Below are 17350 nucleotides of genomic sequence, written 5' to 3'. Positions count from 1 at the left end.
TCTGACGTGCTTTCTGAGCACAGCCAATAGGAGGCAACTGTAACACGTTAGATACACTGCAGGCTGAATGGGGCATTGAAACCCAATGGAATAAACATCACTACCTGCAACACGGATTAAACGATTGAGTGCCTGATAGGATTTTTGGGAGCAGGTCGTCTTTCTGCGGCACCACTTGTGCTGGCCCGACAGGTCTCTCACGGCAGGAGCTGCCACTGGGATGCTGCTGCTCAGAGCTCCTCAGTCAGCTGAGGAAAGTACCAGCAACCATCCATGACCACCGGGTGACAACTGAACCGCTTCATTTGGATTTGCTGCTGTGAAGAGTAGCCCCCTTAGCAATTCCAACCCAGGCGCCACAGCTCAGTATGCATCTAAATAATAAATGTCAAAACATACCATTCTAAATAAAACTGGTGATTTAGCAAATTTATTTTTGACCTCAAATATTCATGCTTGATAATAATTCATAATTTTATGTGAAGTTACCTGTTTACACATTGCGATGCACTGAAATGTATTGTAATGCACTCACACTTTGGCAAAGTTTTATTATGTTTGGCAATTCTTTTAATTGGATTGCAGTAAGTATTTTCTACTTTAGCTATTCCATTCACTTCATGGCTGTTTGTGGAATGTTGCTGTGCACAAATTGGCTGCTGCATTTTCTGGCTATAAAATACATCAAATCCTTTGAAAGCGTTGTGGGACATCCTACTGATGTGAAAGGTGCTATATCAGATGCAAGGATTATTATTATTTTACTACGTTTGGAATGAAATGCACCCGGCATTTCTTTATCCTGTATCTTTCCTTCCCCATCAAGATAGATTTTCCTTCACTGTTCATACAGAGGTTGCATACCAATCTGGACTTTGTAGTTCTGTCTACTATGTGTTTGAATAATGTCTGGAATTGCTTGACACATAAGACCCAGTTTTATGCTAGGGGCTTCAGAACTGTTTTGCAGTTTGGTATTGGTAAAGCTCACATTGTTCTGAGACTATAGAGAGATTAAAATTTCTATCCTGCTCCCTCCTTCATCCCTTCTCCAGTTGAATATCTTTTCTCTTAAAATATGTGATGGATAAACAAATCGAGGAAGCATATACAGAAAATTGGTTCTTATGTCTCTGTGTGCGACACTCTCCGTCTATGTGAGGTATATGCAGAGTAAAGCACTGCATGTAGAAATATCAATGTGGTGATATTTAAATGAGGTTCAATAAATGTTGAATGTGAAGTAATGAAGATGCATTGAGTATGTCTAAAAGAATATTGTATTGCATAACCCATCAAATTTATGTATTAAATGCAAGTGGTTTCTTCTGCTGACTTCTGGAGGGGTGAGATCAGAGGGCCTTCTTCATCCAGTCCTATCCTGCAACCTTTTACCTAAACTCTTTTCAGATCATCTTGGATCAGATCAGATGTACCCTAATTGACTGTTACCACACAGCACAGCTGATCCCAGCACATGTTGTTGTGCTTGAAACAATTATTGATGTTTACCATTGGCAGGGGCTTGGAAGATCAATTTTAGTGTGCTTACCGGGCAACTGAAGCATTTCAGTGATTTGACCTCAGCTTGGAGCACCAATGTAATAATAATTTGGTCACTTGAATCAGGACTGTTTGTGGGACACTGCTGTGCCTATTGTCTGCCGTGTTTCTCCCACAAAATATACAGTCAATTCACTTTACAGTTTATTCTGTGAAGCGCTTTGAGATGGATCAAAGACTTGATAAGGCGCTGTATCAAATGCAAGAATTATTATTATTCCTGTAAAGACCAAATATCTACTCCAGTTTTTATCTTCTCTACGGGATTTGATAGATTTTTTTTAGGAAGTGGGTTCCGAGGTACCTGGCAGTTGACTAACAGTATGGCTTGTCTCGGCAGACCAAGCTGCAGTGGCTGAGTGAGGAAGTAAAAGAGCGGGATGGAAGAGAGTCCAAGCTACGGCGCCATCTCCATCTCTGCCGAGGACAACTCAAAGAGCTCGTTCACAACAAGGAATGCGAGAACCAGGTTTATATTGAGCAAATTACCAAACAAGAGAACCTCCTTCAGCAGATGCACCAAGAGAAAAGAGGTCAGTCCTGTAAGCTTCCTCTAACCTTCTGAAATTTAAATTGGAGTTGAGATACAGATCAGCCATGATCTAATAAAATGGCGGAACAGGGGTGGAATGGCCTATTCCTGTTCACAAATTGCATTTGTCTTGGGCACTAGCATTAGAGTTGAGATATTTGCAGTTTCACGCATGAATTCATCCAACTATCCACCCAGTTTCCCAACAGATTCCCTTAACACCTCAGAAATTTGTCTAGTTCGTCATGGCCTGTTACTCAAAGTCTTTCCAGAATGGTTATTTTGGATTTCATTGCAATTAACTTTGATGCCTGTGGTTGCTGAGGATGAGCAGTCAGTAAACTCTGGTCAGTTTGTGTTGAGATTTCTCAACAAAACCGCGAACAAAAAAAAGGGGGAACTGGTCTGGGTAGTTCGTGTGGTTTTCTGGTTGTGGTGTCGGTGATGATTGGCTTGTGGCCATCGTTGAAATGGGAAACCTGAATCTTAAGACTTGGAAGGTAAGAGCAGCAGTGAAAAATGCCTGCTTTTCAGAGTGAAGTATTTGTACTTTTGTACTGCATTTGAAATAGTCTTACGGTGAAAGTCCCTAAAAGTACTGTGAAGGGGTTTTGTTTTGCAGGGGAAGCTCATGTCAGTGCTGACGTGATTTACTAAGCAGCTTAATAAATTCCCTTTGTGGGCAGTTCTCCGTGTTCTCCAGATTACCTAGACTGAAGAGAGGAACTGGAGGGAAGAAAACAATTGGGTGTTTGACGTTCAGCTTAATCTTATAATACTGGGCTTTTTCTGAAACATTTGTACTTTATGGAAAGCCTTTTAATTCGTTGCGGTTGGACTTCCTGCGTCAATGTTCTGTAAATCACATAATTTAGATCCTCTGCTACAGATCCCTCCCTTCCACTTGTCTGCTGAAGGAGGTTTGACTCCTCCCTCCACTTTGTGTACTGTAGCATTGGTCCCATCCGGGTAACTTGGGAGCAAATCCCTGAGGTCACTCTCGCAAAGGTGTTGTAGGATATTAGGAAATTGTGGTTGATATAGCGGAGATAGCGTGCGGGCTTAATATCCATTCATTCTTCCCTTCCTCCTTCTCCTTTACCACCACGCCAGCTGCAGTTCTGTTTGTACATTTGCAAGGTCAAAGTGGGAAGTAATTTGTGCAGAAAGGTGGGAGTCATCTAGTTACACTGCGTATCTATGAGATTACATTATATACCCACGGTTATTAAGAACATGTGCAGTATTGAATGCAGGCTGATAAACCGTGCGCTCGTTAAATGTGTAACTGATTTGAAATGTTTTGTATATTTTGTCTGGATTGTACGTGATGAGACTATTTACAGCTCTGAATAGAGCGGTCTGAGATTGGTATGATCTGTTCACTAACTCATCTTGACAATTGAAATAAATAGATGGCCAAAAGCCATCTATCATGAAAAGAATTGAAACAAACAAGCGAGTTATAATAATCCTCGTATTTGATATAGTGCTTTTCATGTCTTTTATGTGTCTCAAAGCGCTTCACAGAATAAACTGTAAAGTGTATTGACTGTACATTTGCGGGCGAAACGTGGCAGCCAGTTGCGCACAGCAGTGTCCCACAAACAGTTGTAGATTGAAGTGAACAATTTATAATTGTTTTTTTTTCTTGAGGGATTATTATCAGGAGTGTGGGGTAAAGGAACTTGTCCAAAGTTTTGCCCTGCCAGGAGTCAAACCCAGGTCTCTCGCTTGCCAGGCGAGTGCTCTGACCACTGAGCTACAGGACTCCACGATCAGTTTGGGTCGATTAATTTGTTTCAGAAGCATTGTATGAAACCTCTGTTTACCTAGCAATAGATAGAAACCCAGTCGTTGGTCGATTGGCAGATTTTCCAGGGGGTAAACATTGCCTTAAAAGAAAAGAAGAAACAATAACAATTTGGTTTACAGTATATTCTGTGAAACGCTTTGAGAGATCTCAAAGACGTGTTAAGGTGCTATATCAAAAGTAGGTATTATTATTATAACCTGTTGTTTGTTGCTAGTGTTTTTTTTCTATCAAAAGCAAGATTTACAACGTTTTTTGAAATTACCCTAAGTACAATTGCAAGGCTTTCTCTGACAGTACAGAAGGTTCTGAGCTGAAATCGTACAACTCATTCTGAGTCAAGTGGAACGTACCTCAGGAGCCTGGGGATTGCTTCACTTCCCAAAAACCCGTGAGTTGAAGGACTCACAAGATGACAGATGACAGACTGGTTCAGATGAAGAAAGCTTTTCGGTCCATTTGATCTCATCTTTCCAGAACACCCACTCTCCCATCAGGTGGAACCACAAAGGCAACTATTTAAGGAAGTTGCACACATAGCTCTACTGTTCAGCTTAACCTCACAACTTTCTTCTAGAATCCCTTGTTCGAAATCATTCTGACATCCAGAACGCAGGACGCTGACCTTTGGCAAGCAGGAAGTGAAAGAAATTGCTGAGAATATACCAGTGAAAACAGAGTCACGGCTACTACAACAACAACTTGCACTTATCTAGCGGCCCTCACGCAGGGTTGCGTCGCGGAGCGTTTGACAGTGGTGGAGCATAATGCCAAGCCGTGGGGAAGGGGAAGTGACCGTAGGCACAGGCGAATGGGAAGGTCTTTAGGGCTGCGATGGCAACACCAAAGTGGAGTATCTTAGCATTGGCTGATTAAAACTGGATTCGACATATTGAGCCTGTTCCATACTCTATCCACTCGATCATTCAATCCACGACTGTTTGTAGGACATAATGCTGTGAGTAATTGGCTGCTGCGTTTTGCCCACCAAATATACAGTCAATTCACTTTACAGTATCTTCTGTGAAGAGAATTGAGACGTCTTAAAGACGCGATAAAGCGCTATATCAAATGCAAGGATTATTATTGTTACTGTATTACTGTAATTTAATATATAAAACACACAACATTCAGATTTTTTTTGAGAATAGGTGCTGAGGTGAAAGCTGCAAATTTGCTCCACCCCCCCCCAAAAAAAGTTGAAAGTTGAAGTAAAGGTTTTCTCAAGAGTTTATCCGGTTTTATCTGCGTGTAGTGTTAAACTAGAGCTTTACACAGAAACAGCACTAAAGTTCACAGAAAACGATTGAGACATCAGCTGCAATCGTGCTTGGCAGGTGATGAATTTTGGGATTGCCCTGTCAGCACAAAATTGCTTTATCTACAGGAAATTATTGGCATTTGTTTTAGGGTGCATTAGCTTGTATAATGCCAGATTAAAACATTAAACTTGCTGTGTTTTTTTTTAAGAATTCCAAACAATACATGTGCAGCCTGGAATAGCGAAAATTTGTGGTGAATTTGTCAGTTTAATTGTAATGTTCTTCTTACTCAAATATCAGCACTATTAGATTGAATCACAGAATGCTACAGCACAGTTACAGGTCATTGGGTCCATCAAGCTGATATTTTTCTCCACATGAAACATCCGATCTACTTCCACTCTCCTGCTCGTTGATGGTGGACATCTGTGGTCAGTGCCGAAATGCCTTCGTCCACGAGAAGTCTTGAAGAGACAGGCTTCACAAGAGGAGCACATCGGTAGCTACAGACAAGAAGTCAAAATCTCTCATCGACTAACAGCTAACAATTTGCAAGGCTATGGGAAAGAGAAGGGCAGTGGGGCTGATTGGGTAGCTCTTTCAAAGAGCCGGCACAGGCATGATGGGGCAATATGGCTGCCTTTTGTGCTGTCCACATTGCTCTACTCCCAAGTGCAATGACAAGCATTACAGAGCATCCTTATTATTTCGGGATCAGACGGCCAGTGATTGCTCATTAGTTTCTGTGCTGTTCATTCTTTTCCTCTTTAGAGGGTTTTGTGGCTCGACATTGGCAGTGGGGGAAACACAAAGTCTTGGGAGACTGAATTCACCACTGTTCATCTGATTGGGCTCAGTGTCGGACACCGAGCTGAGTTTCATCATCTTTCTCATGGGCTGGTCAGTGTGAGCTGATAATGTGTTATCTCTGTATATATTGTGTGTGTATATGTTTCTGTATTTGAAACACGATAAAAGTTCACATCACTTCGCAAAATGTTGTCGTCTGATGTCTGATTTTTTTTCGTATTCCAAAATTAGTAATATTTTGGACAGATCGAGAAATTTTAAATTTTAAGGACAGACTCTGTTAAAGGGCACACTCCCACTGTTAAAGCCATCTCTCGCTAAACGCCATTCCTTTGTTAAAGGCACACCCCTGCTGTTAAGGCACACTTATTTTACCTCAAATTATTTTCTCAAAACATTACACAATATGTAACAGACATCTATTTCACAGATTTTATTTGTTAGAATTGGAGTCCTGTAGCTCAGTGGTTAGAGCACTCGCCTTGCAAGCAAGAGACTTGGGTTTGATCCCTGGCAGGGCGAAACCTTGGGGAAGTTTCTTTTCCACACGCCTGATGATAATCCCGCAAGAAAACAATAATAAATTGGTCACTTCAATCCACGAATGTTTGTGGATTGTGTGTGCAATTGGCTGCAATGTTTTGCCCACAAATATACAGTCAATTCACTTTACAGTATCTGTGAAGAGCTTTGAGATGTCTCGAAGTCATGAAAAGCACTATATCAAATGCAAGGATTATCATTATTAGCATTCTTGATAAAACTTTACAAAGTTAGTAAAAACAAAAATGTTAGCATAGGTAAGAACAGCTGTCATTAATGGAGTGCATTTCAGACCTGAACATATCACTTAGCACTTAACAGAGATTTAAGTCTAGGCTGTAGAACTGGCTCAGGTTGGAAAGAAGGAAACCATAGTAGGATGATGTTTTGACTGTTGGCATTTGTTTGGATTTTAAAATGATCTGAGCTGACAGTGATGGGCAGGACATTGCCACCTGCCCGCTGGGGAGGAAGGAGATCTACATTTTGGGAGAAGAATATTTTGCGTTTTCAGATGTATGATAATCAAAGATGATGTTTTAACTGAATGAAATGGAGTGCTGGGTATAGTCTGGAGGATATACTTGTGCTCCAGCTAAACGTTTTTGTCTTGCAACTTCTCTATACTCTATGTTCCAGGTCCAGAGTGCCCAGGTCCCACTTTTTATTTGTTTTCCTTCCCTTATGCTCTGTTTTGGTAAAGAATTGTTTTTTTAATGACATTTTACGCCAAATGTTCTCTTCCTTTTGCTTATAGGAACATAGGAACAGGAGTAGACCGTTCGAGCCTGTTACACCATTATATTAGATTCATTCTGTTGGGTTATCTGTACCTCAATTCCATTTACCTGAATTTGCCCCATATCCCTTGATACCACGACCTAACAAACATCTGTCCACCTCAGTCTTGAAAATGTGAATGGCTCCAGTGTCCACAGCCTTTTGGGGGGGAGAGTTCCAGATGTACACTGGCCTTTGCATGAAAAAATGCTTCCTGATTTCACTCTTAAATTGGTAAAGCATTAAATTATCTGTCTTGTCTGCAGCAAGTGAACAACAACAACTTGCATTTATACGGCACCCCTCATGCAGGGTAGTGTCCCAGAGCGCTTAAAGTGAAATGCAGGTTAGGTCCATTTTCTGGCAGTCTTACCCTTGAAGTGACAGGTTTTGCTTTGAGGATGGGTGCAAGTAGCCAAAATGTCTGCTCCCTGGGCTCAGCAGGCTCCGGCCTGCTCCATGTCCCCTGCTCGGTCCTCCCCACCATTGGTGGTTCTCTGCTCCTCTGCGGCTCCTCCACCACTACTCTTTGAAACTCCATCCCATAGTCCCCTCGCCTTGCTCCCTCCATTGCCCCCTTCAAAACACGTCTCAAGACCCTCATCTTTGACCGTGCATTCGGCCACCGACCTACACTTGCCCTCCACCCCTCCTGATCCCAACCCACTGCTCGGGTCCAAATCCTTGACTGTCCAACGCCTTGGGATGTCCTCCCGACGTGAAAGGCGCTATACAAATGTAATTTGTTGTTGTTGTCATTTATTCTTATTGTCCAGTGCGCTCATGGAGTGAATCAATCCAAGGGGATTGCAGTTTTTGTCTGTGTTTGAATCTGTTTGGTTTGCTATTCAATAGTTAGCCTGCGGATTACAATATGGATTTACTGAGCAGTGTGTTCAGTAAATCAGGGAAGGGGAGCTTAGCTCTAAAACAACCAATAATCTGTGTATTCTGTAGATTTGTGTCGCTCAGTTTTAAGGCAGGATGTGATCAATAGCCTTGGATTTAGGGCCTGATATTGGCTTACCATTCTAATCATCTTAATGGCACAAGCGATGGGAATGTTTACCTTTTTCTAATGAAACTGCCGCTGTGTTTAATTTTATTCCTTTCAATTTCCCCTCCTCCACTATAATAACAATAATAATCCTTGCATTTGACATAGCGCCTTATCACGTCATTGAGCAGTCTCAAAGCACTTCACAAAATATGTTGTGAAGTGAATTGACCATGTATTTTGTGGGTGAAATGCCAATTGCACACAGCAGTGCACAAATAGTCCTAGGTTGAGTGATTATTTTTTATTTTAATTTTATTTTTTTAAGGGATTATTAGCCCCGGAAAAGCGATCCATCTAATCGATTAACAACTGGTTTCCTACTTACTGCTAGATAAACAGGGCATGTGAAATAAGAAAACTTGCCTAAGGGAATCAAACCCAGAGGTAGCAATTCCTGTTAACGCACAATTCCATACCTGCTCTGGCTAAGATCTCATAGACCAGGAACTGAACTTGAGATATATCTGAACCGATTTGTTTCCAGGACCTCAAAGCTGTGGAATCTCTTACCACCCTTAAGTTATCTTCTCCTGCACTCCACAGACTATTAAAGCTGAAGCTTGATGTCAGCTAACCACTATGTCTTGATTGATTTAGTCTTTTCCCCGGCAGTGTCCTACACTATGGGCATTGGCCCTTCACCTTGACTTCTCGAGAAAGAATAATGAGTAGATCTTTCAAGTCATACTGACATCTTAATATACCTCTGAGCGTCAGTGTGCCATGAAGAGGTAAATAAGCCATCCGGTTCAGACTTATTAAGGGAGATGTCAAGCCTTAAAACAAAACCGCATCAAGAAATATTTCCAATTTTGTGAACGTTTCTATTATACAATGACTCTCAGATTCAAGGACCTAATTGACAGAGGTACAGTGGGGCACATTATTCAGCTGGAGAAGAGACAGATTGAATAACCCAGCAATGCTAGGGAATAAAGTGGAAAAATTATCTTTCTCTCCCCCCCCCCCCCCCCCCCCTTTCCAGAGTTCTTTGGGGCAAAGTCTGATTCAGGTAGATTGTAACCCAAATTGTCATTCAATTCAGCATGTAAAGGTTCGCTAGAAACCGCTTCAATAACTTCTTACTTCATATCATTGCCTGACTTCTATGTAGGTGTTTCAAAGGTTGCACCAGTTCATTTTGATGTTCATTTTTTTCCCTTTATTTCTCTGAGGCTGAAGTAGAAGTGCTGGTATCCTGAAAGATTCAAACCCTGAGATTTTCCCTCCAGTGCCTACTTCTTGCTATAGTTTTTATATTTTGGAATTAATCAACAATGATTCAGCACAGGCACAAAAATTGTGTCTCAGTCCCACGTTTAATGCAACTCTCAGACTCTGGAGAGGGGTCAGTGTAAAGAATCTCCTGAGTTGCTTTGGTATTAACTGTGCTGGCAGGTTTGAGTTGTCTGGTTGCACATAAGGGAATGAAGATAGCAACATCTGACACAGCGTTCACCCCAGTAATTTAGATTACAGAAAGAGATAGTCTTCGCTGAATGAGCAACGTTGTAAATTGGAGCCGGCTCACTGGACTGTACTCTAGGTGGGATGGTTCTTGGTACACTTTAAAGGGCCCTTATACTGATAACTGCAATAGGGTTGCGTTGATGTGTGATGGCTGGGAAATGCTGCTGATCACACAAATCTGTCTGGGGAGACCAACAAGAATTTGCACTTATACTTTTCCTTTAATGTAGGAGAAGATCTTATAACACTTTACAGGATAGTGTGGATACTGAGCAAGAGAGGTATGGAGAAGGTGACTGAAGCACAGTCAGGAGATTACATAAGAACATAAGAAATGCTAGACGGAAAAAGACCAAGATCCATCTAGTTCACATTCCACCTTCATAGCGGTCGCATGCACATATGTCCCGAACTACATGTACTATGTCCCATAATGTCATTTCCTAAAAGAAAACTATCTAGTTTGAAAGAATCAACACTTCCTGCTTCAACCGTCTCCCTAGGGAGCCTGCTCAATGAAATAGATTCAGTCTGAATTTCTCCCCCTTTAATCGCAGGCCGTGTCCTCTGGTTTTGCTATTCTGGGCAAGTTGAAACAGCCTTCATGATCTACATTGTTTTGCCCCTTTAAAGACAGCAACCATGTCACCTCGGAATCTTCTCTTTTCTGACGTAAAAGTGCCCAATTTACTTAGTCGCTCCTCATAGTCCAAACCTTCCATTCCCTCAATCATTTTGGTTGCCCTCCTCTGCATCTTCTCGATTTCTCCAATATCCTTTTTTGCACTGTGGTGACCAGAAGAGTGGTCTCACCAATGATTTATACAGTGGCAGGATTACCTCAGGTTTTGGCTTGCTATTGATCCTTTGATACATCCCAACATCTGGTTTGCTTTACTCACTGCCCACAGAGCATTGTTGGGAGAGCTTCAGCTTATTGTCAATCAGACCCCCAGGTCCTTTTCATTTTCCATACGTATTACTTTCCTTTCGTTCAAATAATAATCCATGTGAAGCACTTTACATTTCTCCACGTTGAATTTCATCTGCCACCGTCTGCCCAATTCCCGAGTATGTTCAAATCTGTTCAGCTTCGCAATCTACTACCTTCATTAGGTTGGTGTCTTCTGCAAACTTAGTCACTGTGCTTGCGACTCCTAATTCCAGATCATTTACGAAAATATTAAACAAAAGAGGTCCCAAAACAGCCCCTTGTGGAACTTCATTGTTAACATTTTAACATGATGACATTCCCTGTACCAACACCCTCTGGGTTCTTCCGGTTGACCAGTTGCATATCCATTGTAATATACCTCCACTGATTCCCGCTTTCTTTTCATTACCAGCCTCTCAAGAGGAACTGTATCAAAGGCTTTACTGAAATCCAGATATACAACCTCCACAGCTTACAAATATACAAATCAAGCTCCCTTGTCACACCAAGGTGAGGGGGTGAGTTGCTGAGGCAAGAAAGATGTTCCAAAGAACGGGGGCAAAGAAGTTGAACCTTTGGCTGCTGGTGGTGAAGTAGGGCACTCTGGGATGCTACCATGTGTGAGAGGCGTTGTATAAATAAATGTAAGTTGTTAGTGTTGTTATATTTATATTGGTGATGGACAGCAGCAAAGCTAAGCTTGTGGAGTGGGTGGGAGGTCGGTTGCGAAATGAATGTAGGGTACATCTAAGTGACTTTTAATTGTGTTCTTTCCCTCGTCCTGTCCCTTCTACTGATAGTCTTGAGCCTCTTTATAGCTGAATCTGTGTATTGGGTAGTTGGGGGTGGGAGATGGTTTGTGATAGCTTGCAGGCTCAGAAGCTTGAGTAGATACCATAAATCTGTTTCTGTCTGCTTGTAGCAATCGCAAATTGGAAGTGATAACTCTTTGCTTCCAGCAGTATAATGTCAGCATTAGATACAGCTTTGTTAGCCTGCCCAGCTTACCTTTTGTCAGAAATCTACAAATGAGTTACATGAGGATTCTCATATTCCGATGCAGGATTAACAACAATTTACACTTGTAAACCCCAAAGTGCTTCGAGACCATAGGGGGAGCAGAGAGGGGAGGAAAGAGAATACATGTTACATGTTTAAGCATGTTGCTAAAATAGATTTTTTTAAGAGGTTTTTGAGGTTGGGGAGAGAAGGAGCTCAACAAAGGGATTTTGGATTACAATTTGGGATTACCTAACACTTCTTCATTGATTTGATAGAGTGTTCTCAAGTGGGAGATCTGCATTGTTCTGACCAAGTGGGGTATTTTATTCACAGTCTCCATGTCGGCGCTGATTGACACTGGCTTTTCCTGGATTCGACCATGCTTAAGATCCAAACCAGACTGGGAGGTCCAAGCTTCCCACCTGCAGGTGGAAATTTACGTGTCTGGAATGGAATGTGCCCTCTCTTCCCAGAGGGACACATCCTGCTTACCTCATTCCTGAGAGGATTAAGCACAAATTTGGCGAGAAGAAAGGCTTGGGGATCTCAGAAAGTGTGCTGGGGTTGGGGCATCTGCTGGATTTCAACCAGCTAAAACACATTAAGAAAATGAACGATTTATATCACTAGATGCTTTAGCACAGTTAGTAGCACTCTCACCTGTAGGTCATAAGATTGGGGGTATACTTTGGGCCTTTAAGGACATAGTCTGGGCTGACACCCCAGTACAGAGTTGGAGGATTGCCGCATTGTCGGAGGTGCTGCCTTTCAAGAGACAGGCCTTGTCTGTGCCCTGTTCAGGTGGATGTTAAAGATCCCAGGGTAATATTTGAAAAGAAAAGGGATATTCTCTTGGTGTTCTGGCCGATATCTCCTAGGTTAAAAAAATTCATTCATTTTATGGCTATTTGTGGGATGTTTCTGTTTGGCTGCCACGTTCTCCTTCAAATACACAGTCGCTACACTTCACAGTAAAACCCTGCAAAGTGTTTTGAGAAATTTTGATGACACGATGAGATGCTGTATCAAATGTCAGTATCTCATTATGTCATCGAAGGGTTATTACTACATTATATTATCGGCCTTTTCTTGGTACTATGTGTTCTTGGCCACATATTGTCTGATCGATAATCTGAAATGCAGAACTTTGACCGATGCTATTTGTGATGTAATTTCTAGACCAGACAGCAGACAAGACAGGTGGAGTGTTTGTTCTCCCTAGAAACTGGTTGTTAAATGTCAGGTCCCTTTTTTTCTGTGAAATTCATGATGGAAGTTTCACCGATTTAAAAAAAAAAGAAAAATTGTGTTTCACGGTTACGTTCAAGAAGCAAATGCATGCCCGGGAGAACTCGCAAGGGGGAGTTCTCAAATGAGGAGACTTTCTTTTATTAATAAAATGTATATTTATTAGCTGAAAATAAAAAGGCATTTGCATGTGAAATTATAATTAATCATAGAATTATATAGCACAGAAGGAGGCCATTCGGCCCATCGTGTCCATGCAGACTCTTTGAAAGAGCTGTCCAAATTAGTCCCACACCCCCGCTATAGAATCAGAGAATATTGGTATATCATGAATAAAATTAATATTAATTCTTTATCCTTTCTGTTTGTGGGGCAGGTTGAATTGAGCATTAAGCTGTGAATTAGCGGCAATGTAAACACTTTTTATGGTCTATAAAAATTACCTGAAATAACTAATTAAATCCCTCACAACCTGTTGAACTTCTGCACTGAGGAGAATAATATTTATCGCAGGTGAATCTGTTTAATTATTCACCTTTCAAAAAAAAGCTATTAGTGGTTCATAGAAAATTGCAGAATAATCACATCAGACAGGAAAACTGAGAGAAGTGATCTTTAATTCTTTTCCATGTAAAAATAAAGCCAATTGGAAATCAAGTGGCTCAAAAAATTAAATCTGTCCATCAGCACCCATTATATTGCAAAATAAATCAAATGGTCGCAAATATTTTATGATCCCTTCTGTTTCCTTGAGTGGTCATATAAATAGAACACGTTTGTGTTTTGTCAAAAGTTTAAAACAAGTAATTATAACATTAATTGCTTTTTAAACCGAAATATGTTTCCACAGGACATTGAGGTCAAAGAGGAAGAGTGTAACACTGGGGTCTATAATGTGCCCTGGGCTAAGAGACCATATTCAAATGCATACAGATGCCCTTAATCGTGGAGTCCAGTAATGTGGTAATGGCCTGTGATGTAGCAATGTAATGGCACCACCTGCTGCCTCGAACCCCTCCCCACCTCGCTGCTGGTCACTGAACTCCCCTTCCTCTCCCCTCTGCTGGCTGACCTGGTCAACCAGTCTCTCTCCTCAGGCTCAGTTCCACTCCCACTTAAAACCGCTGTTATCACCCCCCCCCCCCTCAAAAAACCCACACTCGATCTCTCTAATCTCTCACACCACCCTCCCATCTCCAACCTACCCTTCCTTGCCAAAGTCCTGGAATGCATTGCTGCGGGTCAGCTTCGGTCACAGCTCTCGCTCCACTCCCTCCTTGAGCCCCTGCAGTCTGGTTTTCGCCCTGACTCCCACAGCGCAGAGACAGCGCTTGTCAAAGTCACAAACGACATCCTCTCTATCTGTGGCCAGGCCTCCCTCTGCCTTCTCCACCTTCTTCCTCCTCCTGGATCTCTCTGACACATTCGACACAGTCGATCATTTCATCCTCCTCCACCGCTTCTCCTCCCTCATCTACCTTAGTGGGACCGCACTCGCATGGTTCGAGTCCTACTTAACCAACCGCTTCCACTTCATCTCAGCAAATGGTTTATCCTCCTAGCCCGCCCAGTTACCTGCGGGTTACCCCAGGACTTCATCTTTAGTCTCCTTCTCACCTACATGCTCCCTCTTGGCCCCATCATTCGCAGACCCGGGGTAAACTTACACGTGTATGCAAATCCACTTTGCCTCCTCCAGCTGCAACTCCAGGTCCTCCGATGTTCCATCAGCTTGTGTGGCAGACATCAAAGCCTGGATGAGTGTAAACTTCTGCAGCTGAATGTGGATGAGACAGAAGCCATTGGCTCCTTGGCTCCCATCAACGTCTTCACTCCTGCGGATCTGACCTCCTAAACCTCCCCAGCCTCTCCCTCAGACTCACCGAACCAATGTGTAATCTAGGCGTCTGGTTCGATCCCGAGCTGTCCTTCCTTCCCCACATCCGGTCCCTGATCAGGACCGCCTTCCTCCATCTCTGCCACATTGCCCTCCTCTGACCGTACCTTACCCCAAATGCAGCCGACACCCTTGTGCATGTGTTTGTCGCCTACCGCCTGGATTACTCCAACACACTCCTCGCCGGTCTCCCCAGCTCCATTATTCAAATAATCCAGCTCATTCAGAACTCTGCCGACTGCATACTGACCCGGACCAAACTCCGTACCCCCATCTCACCAGTTCTGGCTCAGGCTCACTGGCTCCCCATCACGGAACGGATCAATTTTAAGATCCTCTCACTCGTGTTCAAATCCCTTCACTCCCTGGCACCATCCTGCATCTCCGACATCCTCACTGCCCAACCACTGCTCGACTGGCACCGGCTCCTGCTTGTCCCTCACGACCTCTGCTCCTCCTTTGGAGGTTGCGCATTCAGCCACTATGCCCTGAAACTCTGAAATGCTCTCCCTCATTCCCTCTGCCTTGCCCCCTCTCCCCTTTGTCAAGTCCCGCCTGACAAACTTACTTTTCGACCCTACTTATGTTCCCCACCCCCAACACGGCTCAGAGTCAGGCTCCACCACTGTAAAGCGCTCTGAGACGCTACCCTGCGTGAAGGGCACTATATAAGTGCAAGTTGTTGTTGTAGTGGTTAGAGCACTCATCTTGCAAGTGAGAGGACCCGGTTTAAATTCCCGGGCAGGGTGAAACCAAGTTACCTTACTCCACACACCTCTGTGAAGGAAGTAAGAAACCGGTTGTTAGCCGATTGGCAGTGAGCTTTCCGGGGATAATAAATCTTCAAAAAAATTGATTAAAAAATAATTTGGTCACTCAATCCACCACTGTTTGTGGAAAAATGCTGTGCTCAATTGGATGCCGCGTTTCACCCACAAAATATGCAGTCACTACACTTTACAGTATATTCTGTGAAGCGCTTTGAGGCCCTTTATCAAATGCAAGGCTTATTGTTATCCATATTCCAAAGTATACAGTTGTCCTTAATTATGATATTAACTATCACAAAATGATTGCAGAATTATCTGTAAATCGTTATTGGTTAACTGCATTATCAGTGTGTGTGTTTGAATACAGTTACCCCTTGGGTTATTAGCCCAGCCTACATTTTTGACCCCGATATATAAACAGTCTGAATTTAGCTTCACCCTTTAGGAAGCCGCAATGGCTGTTCACTTGGAATACACCCGTGTAGCCCAGCCACCTGCATCAGTACAGTACAGGTTTGCTATCACATTCAAGATTGTAAAATGCAATTTGTTTATAACTGGCACATGTGCCACAATGAATCTTCAGTTGAGCAAACTAGGGAGTCATAAATTTTCCTAAAACAAATTATTGGAATTGAATTAGGAGAAACCCACAACTGTGTTCCCATAGATCTCGTCCCAGCGAAATGCTGGCCTCGTACTCTGAATGAGCCTCGTTTAACTCTGAAATTAGTTTTTCTGATCTATGCGTTTCCAGGCATCAGTCTGGTGACTCAGTATTACTGCAGCACTTGCTCCATTTCAGGGTTGTGATCTGCAGTGCGCAGAGTCTTTAAGCTGGACTGCAGTCACACCTATGCGCACTAAAGTATTCAAGGGTAATAGATTGACAAACCCTTAACTATCCAGTGCCTTGGGACGTCCTTCTGGCGTGAAAGGCACTATATTAATGTAATTTGTTGTTGTTGTCAACTTGGCTCATTGGATCAGCACTCTCGCTCTCAGTTCAAAAGGCAGTGGATTCAAATGCACTATGTGGAGACTTGAGCTCACAGTTTAGGCTCTTTCTACCTACCATTCTTAGCTTGTGAGTGGTTTCAGACGCTGCAGAAGGTTGAAGAACCGCCTTGGTGACTGTGCACCCTACATTGTTTCCGTTCCTGCCCCTCAAACGCTATTAACCGATCTATAGCTTTACACGTTATAGCAGGGACTGAACCAGTGTGAAGAGAATAAAACTAGGCCACATTTTTTAGGTATGCGTCCAGTCCTCAGAGATGCCCTTACTGCAACACCTTTGATTACTTGTTTAAACTCCAGTGCAATGTGAATCTCTCCCAGAGAGGGGATACGAGCACTGCTTCAGCCAACATCCAGTCTGACGTTAAAAGCCTGAATGTTGACCAGCGTGGATGGTTAGCTTCCATTTTATCTAATAAAGAATTGCATCATTGACAGCGTTAGGCTTTCCATAAACTTAACATCAATTTTTATTATCGTGGAGTTTGGGGGGCTGAGGGGAATGTTCCTGGTTAAATGTGCCACCATATCTATGGTATTTAAAGCACATCACTATCTGTAAAATGTTGACTGCAAGCATCTAGTTGGAAGGTTAAGAAGCTGGTTCCATGTGCTACGATATCTGTGGTATTTAAAGCATTCCGCA

At 42.7% G+C, this 17350-nt stretch overlaps 1 protein-coding gene and 1 non-coding gene across 2 annotated transcripts in view; one reads left to right on the top strand and one right to left on the bottom strand.

Moving 5' to 3' along the window:
* Window positions 1-17350, top strand: part of LOC103186809 (centrosomal protein of 128 kDa) — a 167194-nt gene that overhangs the window by 93288 nt on the left and 56556 nt on the right. The window contains 1 exon segment of the mRNA XM_042337996.1: window positions 1904-2096. Within this exon segment, the coding sequence (XP_042193930.1) occupies window positions 1904-2096 (193 nt within the window).
* trnaa-ggc lies at window positions 3796-3867 on the bottom strand. The gene has a single exon. It is a non-coding gene; the product is annotated as a tRNA-Ala (tRNA).

The sequence above is a fragment of the Callorhinchus milii genome, unplaced genomic scaffold, assembly GCF_018977255.1.
Source record: "Callorhinchus milii isolate IMCB2004 unplaced genomic scaffold, IMCB_Cmil_1.0 Scaffold9, whole genome shotgun sequence".
In the NCBI taxonomy this organism is placed as follows: Eukaryota; Metazoa; Chordata; class Chondrichthyes; order Chimaeriformes; family Callorhinchidae; genus Callorhinchus; species Callorhinchus milii.
This window is presented reverse-complemented; position numbering and strand designations above follow the sequence as displayed.